This window comes from Rissa tridactyla, chromosome 1 (assembly GCF_028500815.1).
Source record: "Rissa tridactyla isolate bRisTri1 chromosome 1, bRisTri1.patW.cur.20221130, whole genome shotgun sequence".
NCBI classification, from domain to species: domain Eukaryota; kingdom Metazoa; phylum Chordata; class Aves; order Charadriiformes; family Laridae; genus Rissa; species Rissa tridactyla.
Window position 1 is genome coordinate 88609111 of NC_071466.1, and position 18069 is coordinate 88627179.

At 38.9% G+C, this 18069-nt stretch overlaps 1 protein-coding gene across 7 annotated transcripts in view; it reads left to right on the forward strand.

Annotated features, from left to right (window-relative positions):
- Positions 1-18069, forward strand: part of CNKSR2 (connector enhancer of kinase suppressor of Ras 2) — a 217889-nt gene that overhangs the window by 47730 nt on the left and 152090 nt on the right. For all 7 annotated transcript variants that reach the window (XM_054211248.1, XM_054211258.1, XM_054211269.1 and 4 more), the window contains exons 3-4: positions 708-910; positions 12641-12728. In XM_054211248.1, the coding sequence (XP_054067223.1) occupies positions 708-910; positions 12641-12728 (291 nt within the window). The remainder of the gene's footprint in view (positions 1-707; positions 911-12640; positions 12729-18069) is intronic.

Sequence of the window (18069 nt, forward strand, 5' to 3'; positions counted from 1 at the left end):
ATTTTCAAGTACTATTTGTTAATATTTCTGCATAATTGTTTCTGTCTCTGCTGCACATCTGAGGAATATAATTTAAGTTTAAGGGATTGACTCTTAAATGGAAGCAAAGTTTACAACTTGACTTTAAAAGGACAACTCAGACATTGAGCTGAGTATCACTGTGTTCCCTGGTCTGTGATTCTGGTTGTTCTTTACTGCTAACAAAAATAAAAATAAGGTAATGACTGTGCTTCCTTCACTGAAACCAACAAAAGCAATTTGGTGTCACACTGTGTCCATACTCCATACTTCTGCTAGTTGCAAGCCCTCTTGACTAATGAGATCTTAAGAATCGGTGTGAGTATGGACACCAGGGACTGACCCCTAACCATCAGACCTACTGAGAGAACCATCTGATCTGCTGCGAGTGACGCACTGCTTTGCAAATCAATCTTCCAGACTAGATTTTTTTCTTCGTTTCGAGATGTTTTTCTCAGTGCACTTAAAACGAGCTAAAAGATCACTCAAAATTTTGCACTTCTTTTGTTCTATTTTTATGCACTTTAGAAACAGAACATGCCATACATTTAAAAACTAATGAGTGGGTGTATTTCTACCTTAATTATTAGGAATGGTTTAAATTTTGAAGCAGAAGAGCAGTCTTGCTGTTCTCGGTACTTCATGTTCAGCTGCAAAGATAACTTTTCTTTATCTTTTTTTCGATGCAGAATTATGGCTTGGAAACGGAAAATCTAAAAACCCTTTCTCACAAACTGAATGCATCTGCCAAAAACCTGCAGAACTTCATCACTGGGAGGAGGAGGAGCGGTCACTATGATGGAAGGACCAGCCGCAAATTACCGAATGATTTTCTGACATCAGTAGTGGATCTGATTGGAGCAGCTAAAAGTCTGCTGGCTTGGTTGGACAGGTAAAATCTCCCAAATGTGTCACAGGTAACCAGATCACGCACACGCACAAACCCCAGCTTCTTTACAAAGTGTAGTGTCGGCGTTGAAATGGAAGCAGAATTCATTTACAAATTCTGAGAGGATGGTTGTAGCAATCTTTTCTTGTTAAGTCAGCATGCAATTCAGATCGCCTTTCAGTACAATACTTCTCACTACACTGCAATCCTCTGCATATCTGGAAATACAATATTGCAGCAGGATGACATCATTAGGTTATATATGTATTTTATTATTAATATAGAACAACACTTTGACCTGTATAACTCAGATTTATTGCTCTGATAGTATCACATTCACAAAACTGTGATCATACTTTTCATTAAATAGGTGTCAATATATACCTCCAGTGTGTGAGTGTGTGTGTGTAAACATGCATGTTGCATTTCAGTTTTCTAAATGGCAGTGAAATACCTCTGAAATTGTAGGTGCAATTGGAATTGTCTTATACTTTTACCTCTATTATCTAGGAAGTACGTGGGGCCAGGACTTAAGTGCTCTCCTTTACTATATCTGTAGTCACATTTTTCTAATGATAACAAGAGTAATATGCAGGTATTTATGATGATCACTGAAGCGGGTTAAAATTAGTCTATCTGTATGTCTTTTTAGAATGCATCACAGTGCATTTTTGTCAGGAAAAAATAAAATGCTTATCTTGATTTAAAGGTGTATCTTATTTTGTATCCAGCAGCTGAAGTTTTGTTTAGAGTACGATCTTTGTGTAATTCTTAAAATCCAACAGAATTATTTGGATTTACGGCTGCGGGTTTTGTTGTCTTTCATTGTCCTGAGGAAAACTGGCTTCTGTCCCATAAATGATTTCCATATGAAAGGTTTAGGTGAGGCATGAATCTTTTCCATTTCTTAAGCTGAACTGCAACCTCTTTCTTTTTTCGATAGACTACAGCTACCACTGCTTCTTGTTTTCTCCCCCTTTCTAGCCTTTCTGCATATTTCAAAACGAGAGTACCTAAAGTTGGGCTCCTAGATTTCTATTTAGATGTTTAACATTAGGTGTGCAGAGAAACAATACAATCTCATGGAAAGGCTTAGTATTAAGACTTGAAAAGTTGGGAATAGATTTTTAGCTCTATCTCTAGCCTGTTGTTGTTACTTGGAAGACCTGTAGGCTTCACTTTTTCTCCCTGCAAATCATTTTTGGCAGAGAAAAGCATATCATTCTGGGTTTTAAAACAGACGGAATAGTAGAAAACAATGTTCTTCTGCATAGGTAGATCGGTGTTTGCCACTTCTTTCTATTTAGAAATAACCTTGATTGTTTTCTCATTGGAATTGTGGCTAATGGATAAAGACTTAGTTACAAGGTTGAGGATTTGGTAGTGTGGTTTTTTTTTTTTAATAAAATACTCTGGTATTAAAAAGCAAACTTTCACACACACATATATATATGTTTAACATATTGAAAAACAATGTGTTTCTGGCATCTTAATATGAATTTAGTAGTTGAACTTCAGGAAGAAAGTAGTTGTTGATGCTAGGAAACATCTGCTTCTGAGCACTAATGTGTCACTGTAGTACTGTGCACTACGCCCAAATTATGCACTTTTAGTATTAAAACACAAATCCAGTCTGTAAAATTTGTTGCTCAGAAGTGTGTTGAGAATTATCTCTTAGTAAAATTATGTATATAAAGGCAGCTGTATTGTATTTGTAAGAGATAGTTCTGTTAGCAGGTTTTAGTGTTGGTGGAGGAAGACCTCTAAAATAATTTCTGGAAACATGCGTATGGATTCTACTCCCAGTAAGATACAAGATGACTTTTTTTGAAATGATAGCTAGTCAGACCCAGAAGTTCCAAGAAGTTAAAAATGAGGGCAGCCATGGTGGTAGCCCACTTCTAGCGATACTGTCTTTAGTGTCCAGGTAAGGCTCCCTAGAAGTGATATTTTAATTTCATTCAGATTTGTGGGAAAGTCCTTTTGAAGATCTGTGTAGCTTAAACACCTGGTTCTTGCAAATGTTTTCTGTAACATTTAAAGACTTATTTATGAGCATGTGGGTATTTTAGTTAGGTTTGCTCTTCCTTCTTTGTGAAGCCCCCAAATTGGGATGAAGGCAGGCCAATGACTGCATTTTTCTCAGGAAGTGGGAACATCTGGAGATCAATGGGTTTCTGCTTATTATATTCCTTCTAAGAAGCTATTGGGGCCACTAGGGGGAGATAGACAGATTTTAAAAATAAAGTATTTAAAGTCAGGAACATGGATTTAACTTTATTCCACACAGCTGTTACTGTTAAATCTGGGCTCGAAATCTTAAGTGTTTTGGTTGGTTTCTAACATCGGTTCCATCTCTGGGGTGCAAGAGAGGGGAGAGTAAACCATTAGGAGGAATAAAGCGGCTATTAGGGTTATTCACCCAATTGTAAGACCCATACTGGGCTGCCCCTATGCAGTGTTTTTCAGGTCACGTCTGGAAAAAACAGCTAGCAGCAGCTCCAACTGGCATAGAAATGCAATGATGTGTTTTTTACGTGTAGGGAATGGTGATGACTCTGTACAACTTGTGCTTCACTTGCTGCTCTAGCGAGCTCTCTTTTTATGATGTTTCTGTAGGACACTTAGAATCTGTAAAGACCTCGTTAGGCCAGGCATAATTATCAAAAGGAGTGTGAGAGTTGTGATTTACTTTCACTGTGGCTCCTGCAGTGCCACCGTGCAGGGCCGATCCAAGGACACTCTCTGTTACAGGTCTCTGCCTGGAGCAGTCCTACTTCCACATGTATGTCAGAGATTTGAGTTTTGCTGAAAATTAGGGTAGCTTTTATTGCCAGGCTTTAAAAGTCGTCTGGTTTAGTTTCATTTAGGAACTGGAAAACTTAGTAGAGAATTCTAGCTATTTTCAGAAGAGACTGGCTGATGAATTTGAGGAGCATGAAATAGCTCTCCAATAACGTCCTGTAACATACTGTCACCACACTAATAGATTATAATGTCCTTAAACTTTTTAGACTAATGTTAACTTCCTGTTACTTTCTCAGCCCACAAAATCTGTCTTCTCTTACAGAAGACTTCAAAAAATGTTTTAGCTCGATAATGTTTTATTTTATACTCTTCTCCTAGTCTTCAAATTCTTCCAGGCCAATTTGATGATGAGAATGGTATTTTCTTGAAAAACTGTGGGAGTCTTTTGGGGAAGTATGGTGCGTTTCTACTTGACACTTAATGTAGCTCTTAGGCTGATGGAAAACCACTCTTTATAGACTATAGCAACAAACTACTTAACAGATATTTAAAGCAACTTTGCATCGAAATGTCTCCAGTGATACTTCTTGGGAATTAGAGAATAATATATACAGTCATCCAGGTGTTCTAGATCATTGGTATTCTTTTCAGTCTTTATTCCTGTAATTCATGAAAGTTGTATTCTTTGGAATAATGTATGGCACCTTTCTGAATCCTCCTTTTCTGATGTGTCAGCTTCCTGGAAATTCTTCTGCCTTTTATCAGGCTGACACACTCCATCCTGGGGAGGAGTTTTTTTAAAGTAGGATTACTGTTGTGAGTTCACTACTGTGGACCCACAACATGAATGCATTGCAATTTTGTGGCATTGAGCTATCTCTAACCTCATAAAAGTATTTTTTTCTGTACAGTAGTATGTCCAGTAGCATCTGAACATTTAGCTGAAATTGAAATTAGACATATTTATTTCTTAATCCCAGGTAAGGTTTTGTTCTTACAGCACACACTGTTCTTACAGTCCACCTGAAAACCACTTTGTGAAAGTGGTGCTTTGTGTGTGGATGTGTCGGTGTTCACTGCCTCTGAGATCTCTGAATTAAATATTCATCATCCATCCATGGCTTTCTTGATCTAGAAGCACCATGAACACCCAGGGGATTTTGAGAAACAAAGTACTTTTTTGGATTTAACAAAATTATGTTAGGATTTTACCATGTTACCTGTCTCTTCAGTGACACCAGTGAAACTTCACAGTTTTTATCCAGAGGCAAATATGAACTGAAAAGCAATGATATTGTAAGGAGCCCAGAAAATTCTGCTGAGCTCCAAGTTTAGAGCATTTAGCAGTGCTTTTAACTAACTTTCTCTCTGGTTGAGACACAGCCAGCTCTTGTACTGTACTCCCATCTCATTCCTTTTCTACTAATTTGCTGCTACTTATTGGTTGTGCTACTGAAATTGCGATGAGTCCTGAGTGAAGGGTGCTCAGATTCATCCAATACTTTTTCTCCCAGAACTTAACAAACCATCTGACAGACAGACAGACAGAAGGTTGTATTTTCATCAGAAGTTGGCACAACATTGAGTGTTGAGTTTATCTCCTAATGAGTCAGAGGCTGCTGTAAAGTGAAGGCAGCCTTGGGAGCAAAAGCATCTTTTACGCGTCCTTTAAGCCCACCACTTTCCCCCTTCAAGTCCCACTGCACATCATATGTTTTTCGTTCATGGGACAGCTAGATTTAACAGGTAGAGCTCGTTACTACAGTCTTAACTGGGAAGAACTGTCGTGCTCTTTGTGGAGGAGGAAGGATCCTGAGGGAACCTGACCTGGGCTGACGTTTGGTGGCAGCTGCATGAGCTCTGTCTCTTCCCATCTTGTCTCCTTGCTCTGCCAGCACACAGCTTGTTTGCAAACCTTGCTTCTGCTGGTGCCATCTTCCATGTTGCTCCTGGTTTGATACGTTGCCTTCCTTCACCTCCACCACTGTGTCTTCTTTGCCAACCAAACACCCTGGAAATCCGTATTTCCTGCTGACTCCACTGAGCAAGAAAAATTTCTCAGTTGTGCATCTGGGCTGCTTGCTCCTGCCTGCTCTGTTGTGCTTGGGCCCTGGTATCTGGAGCAAGGACTCCTCATACCATAGATCTTGTGCAGCATCAAGAAGAATGTTTTGGATCTTAGCAAATAGTAACAATATCTGTATGAACTATAAATGTGGACTTAGGGACTAGGAGTAAGGAAGGGGACGATGGTTGTTCTTCAGGCTTTAATTAAGTCTTCATTAAAGACACAACTAAGATAATGCAGTAGTTTATTTTTCAATTAAGAATTTAAGAAAATATAATCAACTTCCCATGAGACAACTACTACAACATTTTGCGTCTGTTGTTGTGTCGCAGATTTTAATGGTCATGAATTAGGATTTGACAGGGAATGCTGCATTTTTCTTAGTATACTTGACTCAGCCATCTGTGTGGGCAGTGATTCAATATGCCTTTCACAGCAACTCTCCTGTATCCCTTGTTTTTCACCCTAGCACTGTCCCCCTTTTGGAAATAAAAAACTTAAACTGCTGCTGCAGATTACACTGAGATCTAAGTCGTAGGAACAAAGAGATCTTGCGGAGATAAGATTTTGTATTCAAGACTCACTGCTGTGGCCAGAGAAAAGCTAGCAGGCTGACAAATGTGCACCAGTCTGATTAATTTACCACTGCTGTCTGGATACATGATACGTGAACAAAATGGAACAAGGAGATGAACAAAAAGCCCAACTGCAAATAGAAATGGTTGGTCATATAAAAGATATGGGTCAAATTGCTGACAGTAGTAACAAAACTTAAAATTTCAGAGTAAAAGGCCTTTCTGGCAGGTCTGGGTCTGCTTTTAGGGCCATTCGCAAAGTGGTGGGGTGTAATCCTTTGACTTCAAACCCCAGGTTGGGCAACTCATTTTGGCATGGCCTGAAATGTGCTAATATTCTGCGAAGCACTTACATGCATACATAAATCCTATTAAGTAAGGCTAAAATCTGTGCCTAAAGTTATAGATCATTTGAACACTTCAGTGGTTAAGTCTGGAGAGCAGAACAGGACCTCCAAGCCTCACCTGGGGGCTGAGTAAACTTTTTTGGGTGACGCTCTGTTGTCTGCAGAGGAGTGCAGCCTGAAAACACTCTTGTTTATGTATGAACAGTCCTAGGTGTTCATCTTCGGCGCAGCCTTCACGCCTGCTTTGTATGGAAGCACTGTGGCAGCAGAACGCATCCCCCACTTCAAAAAAGGCTGCTCCCTTTTTTCACCATGGTGACATACACAATGCATACCTTTTCTTCCACTTGGAGGTAAAATGTTGTCAGCTGGATTTCTTTGTCTCATTGTTTTCGGTGGATGAGCCTTGGTGATGTTTATGGTGTGACTATTTTGTAGTTTTAAGTAAAGAGGAGCATTCATTGTGAAAATTGTGCTTGGATGTTTGCAAGCCCATAACTTCTTACTGACAAAGGAAGTGTTACTGGTTTCGAGTCTCCTTTATAAATGACTTCATACAGTCCTTTTAGCCATGCTTGGTTATTGCTTGTCCTGACAGGGTAGATCTGGTTTGCACACAAGGTGGTGGGGGAAAACAAATGAAAACCCAAACAAAAAGAAAGCAGAGAGTTTAGCGATTCTTTACTCGCTTTCTGTCAATTGGTTTTCAGTCTTAAACCTGTGAATCTTATGTCTCCTTTATGCATTTCCCCCATTATGCTTGTTTGAATGGGATGCCAAACCTGTTGGTAAGTGCTGCCCAAGAATGCTGTGGTACTTAGCCATATCGTGCTACTGGAACAGCTGTAAATGTTTAACAGAGCACTCATTTAAAGAATTCCTTTATCCAGTGTGAATTTTACTGCATTCCTCCCTGCTTCTACGTAAAGCCGTTCCATTAGAAATCCAAATAAAATGTTCGTTTCATGAATCTTAGATGGATTTGGCACAAATATAGAGGCAACAATATTGTACATTCAGATTCTTATTTGAGCTTAATGTGTTACCTTTGTAGAATATTACTGATTAGATTACCTTTCTTTTTAAAACATTTTGGACTATTATGTTTAATCAAACTGCTCTGATTATGTTTTCCCATGTTAGGATGCTAAAACAAGTATGATATTGGTGTTAAACCCCTCGCAATGTCTATCGTTATAAAACAGCTCAGGACTACAACTAGGGGTGAAATATGATTAACTTTTATTTTGGGGCAATGCTTTTACTAACAACAGTCTGTATTTGCCCAAATTGCAACTTTTAAAAAAGAAATAGTTATTTCTATGTATCACTTTCTCCTAAACAAATGTTATATGAGGAAGAGAGATGAGGAGGCCAAAGCATATGAGGCTGAAAATGTTGATAATGTAGAAATACTGAATTTATGCATCTCCTTCACAATACACATCTTTTTTTAATTGTTTGGGAAGGGTTTTCCTTCATGTGCAATCAGTAGTTGTGATTATTAATAGCTGTTGAATTGTATTATTTCTTAATTCTGTGAGGGAATTAGCTGTGCTATATTGATGTAGCTGGTTTTTCTACCAGTCCTTCAGGGTGACTTAATTAGCATTAGATAATAATAGTTTTTTTCATTCTGAAAGATGCTGATACTGCTAAAGATTTTAATTAGATCTCAATTCATAAAAGTGTATACATACATGCACGTATTACAGCCTGCATTACACATGTATAAACAAATTGATGTTTCAGAGGTGTTTTATTATTTATCTCAAACACAGGTTTAAAAAAAGGTGAAAAGAACTTAAAAGAACAGGTAGCTCTGTCATGCCTGGTGTTAGGGAAACCTTATTTCCTATAGGTTAGGGTCTTAAAGTTGATTGACTTTAATGTTTAAAAAAAAAAGTAAATACTAGTTGTAAGGTGTTTTTTTCCCCTGTGAATGAGGTATTTAGGAGCTCTTGATGGAATCTGTGCTGTCTAATAAGGTGCGGGCTCACAATGTGCGTTTGCACAGTAGAAAAATTAAGAGGCTCCCACTTTTCCAGCTGCATGCATGATGACACAACATGTAGGAACTTAATTATCCATGCAACCTATTACCCACCCGTTTGTGAAACTGGCTTGAAAACCGTCAATGGCTTCAAATGTTAGAAAGGAGCAGGCAGGAGAAAAGGTGAGACCAAGGCAAAACCACCCTGCACGTGCGTGCAGAAGCATTGATGCAATTGCATAAATCTCCTTTCCTTACGGTGTCAGGTGTAGAAGGAGTAGACAAAGAATGGAAGGTGGAAACCAGCAGAGGTCTGGAAGAGGAAATGAATGGAAGGGGCGTATGGTCAGGGCGGTGTGCTGTGGAGCTACAAAGGTGTTTTCACCTTTCACCAAAGGTGTTGCAAAGGAAGAGAATCACAGGGAGGTTTTGAAGGAAGAACAAATAAATTACAGTAGAAACCGAGTAAATAAGTATTCCACAAATAGGGAAATGTATGTTGGAAAAGGTCTTGGAAATGACTGAGGGAGGTGAGACGATGGGACACTGAGGTCAATATCACAGCAGGAAGTAGGGCAACATATGGCCCCAGTCCAAGGCAGTTCTTTAGCTCTCGTTTAACTTAGAGCGCTGACTTGGACAGCACACGTATTGAAAATTACAGTTGTTCTCAGGGACTTTGTTTCACTGGAGCCACAGGAGGTATCTGAGGCTTGAAGGTCCAAGGGACTGCGGAAGATGTGGCTTTGAAAGAAAAGAGTAGAAATTGGAAGCTGATAGAAATGGCTCAGCCAAGCCAAGGAAATAATTTTTTAAAAAGTAGAGAGAAGTGGTCTCATTAAACAAGGAATTCCTTTTACTTGGCACATTCCTTATGCCTTGAGAAGGGAAGTGGTTTAGCAGCCAATTGAAAAGTTAATAGTGTAGGTAAGCTTTATTTGCATTTATATATATTGTTTGATCTGTTCACAGTCAATAACATTGGGCTGTATTAAAATTAAAATCAGTGAATATATTATCAATGAAGAGGTTTTTTGTCAGATTGGTGTTTTACACTGTCTCCCGAGTGACTCCCGCTGTTCTAAATCCAATCAGCCATCCTACAATGAAGTTCCTGTTGGTATTTTGGTAGAAACTGCTGGCATGGTGTTATGCTAAGTCTTGCTGGACTTTCACTGTTGAAATTGAGGCTTGGGAATTAATAAACAAAAATACATTTCCTTTGGTAGTAAATGTTTAAAGAGGCCCGTACCATTCCCCCGGCTGCATATGCAGTACTGGCTGTATAGTTGTGCATGCAGGTTGCCTCCAGGGAAGTGGTCTGAACTGGGGAGAGGGAGGAAAGGGAATTGCAGTTGTACCGGCCCAATTTGCAGCAATACCCCGGAGAGACTTCGGCAGAAACTGATGTGAGGGATTTGATTTATATACAGAAACCTGCAGAGGAGGCAGCTTGAGGACCCCTTGCGTTTTCTGCAGGAGCAAAGTCCACATAACATGGACCCGTCTCCTTATCTTTCCAGGTTGTGAAGAACCTTTCAAAATACTACATAGCAGTTATTGATTTTTAGTAGTCTTTTCCCTCCTGCTGGCACCCTTGCTGCCTGCTGCACATGCTGTTTTCAGTAAATCTTCACCGTGTAAACTTCAACGTAACAAAAATGAGTAATGTCTCAGTCCCTTTGCCTGTTCTTAAATGTCAACAAAGTTTATTTGGGGCATTTCTAACGATCTTCACTAAGAGCAATGATGGTAAAAATGTCATTATTTTCCTCGTGAACCGTGAAACCAAACTAAATTGTAGAAGTATGAGGGAAGATGATGCGGTATTAGCCAAAGTCTGCCATGCGATTTTGTTTAGAGAAATGCTGGAGGCCTTGAAATGTCAAATAGATTCCAGTTGTGTAATTTGAGGATCAAATTGTATTAACATCCATACTTAAAGTAAAATAATACCATTTGCTGGCTTGATTCCATTCATCTTCAATAAAAGTGAGTTCATAAATGAACATAACCTTTTTAAGCCAAGGTTTCAGGTAGATTTCAGAACCTCAACAGTTACAGTTTTGAAAGGAAAAATACCAGCGTATTTGTACATCTTGGCTAATGTACTTTTTCTAAACACAATTATGGTTCATAACCAAGCAGTTCAGTTACCTTTTATCCTTTAATATGCTCACATGTCTCCTGAACTTCAGTAATAATCTCTGTGTGTGTCCGTGGGCAGGCCTGCTGTAGTGTGTACCTACTGCTCAGTTGCCATATCCCGTGTCAAACTTGGACTTTGAATTGTGATTATATGTCTGTGTCAAATAGCTTTTGTAAGGCACCTTCTGGAACCTACTCACATGCTGTCTACTAAGTCCTCGCTCTCTTTTTGCTTTTATGTTTCTTAAACTCTGCCTAGCTTCCAATTTCTGTCCTTTTATTTTAAAAAGAATGTACTGCTTTCCTCCCTAGAAAATACAGGCAGAAAGTATATATTGCTGTATGATGGATTACATCAAATTAAAGCTGCTAGACTTGAGTATGCACCTCAAAGTTCGTTCGATCTTATGAACCATCAGGGCTGGATTGGGAGCCCTGGAGAAGAAAGAGGCCATTAGAGGAAGCAGGTGGAGATAGGGGTGTTCACATGGGTTTATGAACGGACAGTTCCAAATCTGCCTGCGCTAAATTTTCAATATTCTGCGTATGGAGAAGAAATTTAGAACCCTACTAAGAACAAGTAGAACTATATTTGTGGTTGTCATTTGGACATACTTACAGCACAGTTCTTTGTACTGGAAACTTATCTCTGTCTCTAGCCTTAAATGAGGAAGGCATAATACCAACCAGCGTTGAAAAATTCTTAAAGATATGTACGAATATGTATGCTCTAAGAAGTGATGAAAGAAGGCAGTTGGGGAGGGGTGTAGTCACCCAGCTTAGAGATCCTGGCACATTAAATGATCTATTGTTAATTTATTCAGACCTTACAATCCTTGTGGTTCTTTGCCACCTTTCTTTTTTTATTTTAAATGTTTGAAGCAGGTATATTAGGGAGAAATGCCATCTTTGCAATGCTAATAATGGCCATAAAAACCTCATTTGCAACACTGATAAAGTCAAAATCTTGACTTCTCTTGGAGGAAGCACCAGTCCTGCCTAGTGTTTGGCTACTTGAATATAGAAAATAGGCCAAGTTGAGTTTTATAGTTTAACACAGACTTGTAGTACAAAAATCAGATGACTGTCAGACTCACTAACCAAATACATTTTAGCACTGTCTCTAGGAAGCAAGCGAGCTTCTAGGTAGGCAAGCATTTTAAACATTCTTATATGAAGTTTTAAGGTATAGGATACATGTAGGTGATGTCTGTAGATGCTGGATTACACTTTTCATTTCACTAAGCACTTCTGATTGTAGCACAGTGCGGGGGGATGTTAGGTTTTGCCCCCAGTTTAGCCTTTGCAGCTGCTTCTGAGCATTAATGTATCTCTGGCTCCAAATGTTATTCTCTGGTTTGAATAAAGATTTTACTACTTCTGAGTCCCTCCAGTACTTTTACCAGATATTAGATCAGGTCCAAGAATCCCAGTGAATCAGCCAAATGCTTTTCTGATCTGATTCACATCTGGACACCATTCATATCACAGGTGGAAGCGCTGCCTCTGGTTGCCTTTATGAGGGTATTCCCAAACAAATGCAGAAGGCAAGGTGGGCTTTTTCTGTGGGAGTAAAGGCAGTCCAGAAATAAACTGTGAGGCTGTGAGAGGTAATGCTTTTATAAATGTAATTTCTTAAAAGAGGAACTTAAAGACTGCAAAACCAAGGAGAGAGGAACATTTTTCATGGATATGTATCCTGTATTTTACAATTTTAGTAGTACATTTTGGATATTCTGTGTCATTTTAATATCTCTAAAACCAATGTGTACTAAACACATTATGCACCAGTGAAGCAAGTGGATATATGGCAGTATTATTCAACATTTTTCTTCTTCTTTTTTTTTTTTTTAGATCACCTTTTGCTGCTGTCACAGATTACTCAGTAACAAGAAATAATGTCATACAGCTCTGCCTGGAACTAACAACAATAGTACAACAGGTATGAAACCATCTGCTCAGCAATTTATTTTTTCCTAAATTGTAAATGGCCATGACCTTCTTCACACAATTTTGTGTTACTCTGTCTATATCATTGTCTAAGAAAAATAAGGGTATACGAGTACTAGGTAAATGCTTTATGAAAATCTGCATCTTCGTTTTATAATACTATTTTGGGTTGTGCTGTGTATATGACCCTGAATATCTCAGTAGTAGGATTCATCTTGGATTCTCTAGTCTAATATCATCACTATAAATTTGTGAATTCTACTTGATAATTTGTATATTTAATTTATTATATTTTGTCTTTAATTTTTAATTACCTGTTTGGTTCAAAAGGTCTGTATGTATTGGACTTTTGTCATCTGCTGTTTCGTACAATTCACGTCATTTAGACACCTGTTAATATGACCCCATGAGGCTAGAGTATTGTGAATACATTTTTGTACGTCCTGCCTTGAAGAAATCCAGAAGTAGGTACTGAGAAGCACTTGCAACAGGCTTCATTTGGGAGTGCAATCTAAAGAACCTTCCCCACCCTTCTGCCGCTTCTCTGAGTGTGGTTTAGGTCTGTTCCTATCTTTGCCTGTTCTATTGAAACTGTAAAGTCTCTTTTGCTGCAAGTTCAAACTAATGTTGATACCAAATTCTGTAGAAGTAACCTAGGAATTCAAAGTAGTTCTATTCAGTTGAGCACCATCACTTACCCTGATGCCTGTATTTCTGAGACAAATCTGCTACTGGTGACTGTGAAGGGCCTCGGTACCGTCTTACACCATCAGTTGGCCATGCAGTGCAGCAGTGCCCATCGTGCAGAGGGAGAAGTGTCCAGAGAGGGTTGCCTCTCCTGGCAGTTCAGCAACAGCAGAGGGAAGGGAGCACCACTGCTGCCAAATGGAAATTCAAGGGAGTGTTTGCTTTTAAGAAGGTGGAGTGGAAAAAAAAGGGAGAGACTGGGCAAGGTAGGACCACTGAGGAGACTTGTGGTTTTCAGAAGCATCACTCCAGACTGAGCAAAGCTAAACTTCTCTTGTGGCCTCTTGGCATGACTTTGTATGATGATATTCTCCCTTTTGTAAGAGAAATACATTTTTCCTTGACCCTTTCATAAGTGGGTGCAACACTGATGATTAGTTGGGTTTGCCTCCCACCGGAGATAAAGAGCAGTATTGCTAGTCTCGTGTGTTCAGGCTTGGGAAATGAAAGTTTCTCACTTTTCTATATGATTAGTATTATTATTAATAATAATTTCCCCTCAACTGTGTGTGAGATTTTTTGATGTGGAAATGGAGCATGGGCTGTTCCCTCCCCACAGGCCACACAGCGAGGGTGCCTGTTTGCTTCCCAGGCTCGAGGGCCAAGGGGTGCCCCACCAGTCCCGTCCTTCAGCCTCCCGGAGCTCACCACTGGGCTTCTCACTGTTGCCCCACCTCAAACTGGGATGGAGGTGCCAGCGGTGGTGGCTATGGAAGAAGAGCCCGGGCCTTCGTTTTCTTGGCTGCCTTTTGCACGACGCATATTTTTTCATCTGCTGTCCTGTGGCTCATTTTGGCCTCGTTGAGCTGTGAGAAGGGGTCAGTGCTCTGGGAAAAGGAGGCACGGAGGGCACCCCTTCCCTTGGCCAAAGTACTCATTTTCCACAGAAGTAGCTGTGCATCACTATCTAGTTTTTTAATCGAGGGGAAGAGCCACCTGATCCGTTTTCATGCATCCGCTATTAGTGAGAAAGTGGGTACAATATCAACTGCTGTAGTATTTCCTGGGAATTAGCTCAATATCAGTGAATTTTCTTACAAATTCATCCCCATCCATGATACCGCTAATTTGCTATGGTGTAGGTAGATATTTCTCTAGGTATATTTTTCAGTATGAATGAGACGAAGTGTTACCGTTTAATACGTTTGGAGAACAGCAGTTTTATCTTTGCCAAAACTGACATGATTCCCCAATCAGGAAGCAGTTCAGTACATGAATCCATACTTTGAAGTCAAAAAGGAGCATTTATGTGCCTAAATTTAAGCATGCTCTGAAATTGAATTGGGCTGTAGTCAGTAGAATGATAATGAAAAATTCCATTACTAGTCCCAAACACATGTGGTTTGATCTCTACTTAAAACAAATGCATTCCAATGTAGCATTTCAAAATGTCTTTGCTGAGCTTTTTTTTTTGTATGATCACTGAACACTCTGAAAATTCTCATTGTGCTTTCTTCAGGCTGTAAATCGAATGTTTCGGTATCACCTTATCAGGTGTTTTTTTCTGTCTCAGAATCCGTTTTCTTTTCTATGTGAAGTGCTTTATAGTACTTCACTAACTTACAATAATTTATAATTTAATGAAAAAATATCTTTTGTTTGTGAAGAGCAGTGTTAGAATTTTTCTTGTAACAGTAGCTAGCAAGTTTTTTAAAAAGTTTAATGGTTTATTAAAAAATATGCAGTGTGTGCATTTTCTTATACCTTTCCCTTTTTTTTTTTTTTTTTTTTTTTTAAAGACATTCATACAATTTAAAAACAGAACTCCAGTATTCATCTTAGTAACTGAGCACTGGCAGGATTGAAAACTGTTTTTTTTTGTGTTGTTTAAGCTGACATTCCAATTTATTAAAAATGATTCTTTAGTCAAGATGGAGGGAAAAAAGCTAAAATTAAGCTGGCTTGCTTGAGTTATTTTGCACGTTTTGAGGCTATTTGTAATGTCAGTGTTTCTTCATAGAATTAAGTGTTGTTTGGTCCGCCCCACCCTTAATCAGTGCTAAATGGATAATGAAGAAAAAAAAAATTACAGAATTACGGCTCTCACTTATGAGTATGAAGTCTAAGTAAATCTATTCAGTGTCTATGCTTTAACCTATAAATACTTAGAAAATTTGGATTAATAATACCTACTTAGAGACTTTATTAGGAATAAAATTCAGAATGGCACATAGTTTGTTTTAACCATTTCAGTTTCTACATGTGTTGCACGTTGCTGGGACGCGACTAAGAGGCCAGCATGCGGTGGATATTTGCCAGTGGAAGCAGGTCCCTCAGAGCGCTGCAAGTTATTATTGTAACCTGCTTTGCATTCGCGCTAATCATCTGCTTCTATGCAGCTGTTTTATTTTGTCTTAGGGACTTTTTTTTCCCCCCTTAGGACTTTAGGATATTGTTTCATAGGCACTTCCTGCAGGTTTTCACTCTTAATACCATCCTCCTTGCTGATGGCTTATTTAATTCAAGGCTTGCATTCTTGTTTCGTTTTTATAATCAACTCTTCCCTTGCAGCAGAACACTGGAGGAAAAAAAAAAAAGAAGAATTTAAATAACAAACAAATCCATGAGACTATCATTATTTTGGCTGCCATTCCCATGCACTCCCTGCCTTTCTCTCCTACACCTGTCTGCCTCCCTGTAGGAAGCAGAGGCTGTGCTTTATCTGTACTCTCTGTTTACGCTGCAATAAGTAAAAAAGGCCTGTCCTTTCTTGATGGTACAAGATAGGTGTTAGAGGGATATGGGTGTACAGGTTGAAGAGGGTGTATGAGGTTGTTTTGCGTTGTGCTTTTTTCCCTTTTGGTTCATTCATAAATTTAGATTTGTGTCGGCAGAATTGTTCCAGTCACAAACGCATATAAGGAAGAACGTGAGTGAGTCCTTGTCTTTATGGCATTTGTGAAAGTTTTGCTGTTGACTTAGTTAGTTGGGGTGTTCGGCTTCAGAGGGTGCCGGGAACTGGTCCTTTTAAGTGTGCTTATTTTGTTTTAGAAAGGTAGAAGTAGCTACGGTGATAACTGTAAGGAATAGAAGTTTTATTGCTTTCTTAGGCAATCTGTGGGTAGCTTTTATTATCATTTTCAATGCTTTTATTCCTCAGGAACCCATTAATGTTTCACTAAAGAAGCTTTCTTCTTTAGAATTAAAACCCTGGAAATCTTGGGAGTATCCAAAAAGTCTAACCTTATCAGACATTTAAAGAAAACTTTACTGCTGAACGCTATAGTTCTTATTATTGCTGTTTAGTAGTGATCATTAGTAGGGCTCGTCACGTGTTTTTTACTTTCCTTAATCAGCTTTCACAATGATTTGCTGTGTTTATTTAGTTTTAAAACCACTGATGTTTATCTCGCAGCTTTAATGTCTTGTGGGATTTACTTAGCAAGAATGCTCTGGCAGAAGCATAGCTGTAGGCCTGTAAATACTGCTTTATAAAAGTTTCACTGCAATTACTTCTCTGCCTAAACACCTTTTTGAAGAGGGAGTATGCGGTGGAAGCAATTCTGTGTAACAGGGGTGGAGATGGAGAACAGCCACTTGGCTGACATGGATCTGGCTTGCGCTGTTGTCACGGAATGTACTGCTGGCATAATCTGTCAGCAACGTTTGGAGGTAAACTCAGATTTCGGATGACACAGGGTGAGAACCTTGAGTGATGCAATCTGGGAGGTGGCGGCCGGGATGGAAGATAGCTAGGAAAGACCAAGGCAGCCATCCACAAATACTCTGTCTGGACATATAGGCACCTGGGATTTTGAGCTAAAAGCCCTAATAGCCTAGAAGAGCCCTGTGCACTGCCTCAGTAGAGTGATTTGGAACTTATTCCCCATTCAAAGGTGTTTGAGGTTCAAAAAAGTAAGTGTCCATATACTCCATGCCCTGATGGACTCACTTCCCGTGCTAGCAGGGTAATCTTTGTTGGCCTTCTAGTCACTGCTGTCTTTCAGATAAAAGATATTGAAAAGGATCACAAATTATTTCTTGAGTAATGCACTATTTCTGTATGGCACTGTTTTTTTTGTAATCAAATGGCTGTAACTTATGTGACGAATGTTTCAAGTATTAAGTCTCACTGAGAAACTAAGTGCAGGCTTGTTTTCCAGTTTAAAGGATAAAAAGGGAATTTACTTTCTTATCCCCCTGCACCGACTCAGAATCCAAATGCAATAATATAAAATGGTTCTATTCTTTTTGTTAGGACAATATCAAATACGTGAATAGAAAGGAATAATTAATATCCTTAGTACTATTGTTACAAAGTATCTCTCATATAATCTTTTCTATCACAATTCCTCACTTTTGTTTTTAAGTTCTAGTTATTAAGGACTTTAAGGACTCACTAAATATAGCTTAAAAAGTTTGAATTTTAGGTCGTACCAAGTAGCTAATTACCTCAGGTATCTTTAGCTAATAAACTGGCTTTAATAGTTTAGTGGTGTGAATGGTTGGTTGGTTCTTCATTGAAGCCAGTTTGTGCTTGCAGATTGTTGGGGTTTTCAAAGCAACATGTGTTTGATGGAAACAGTTATGTATTAAATTTTAAAGTTTTTCATTTAAACTGTCAACATTGTTTCTTCCACCCCAAC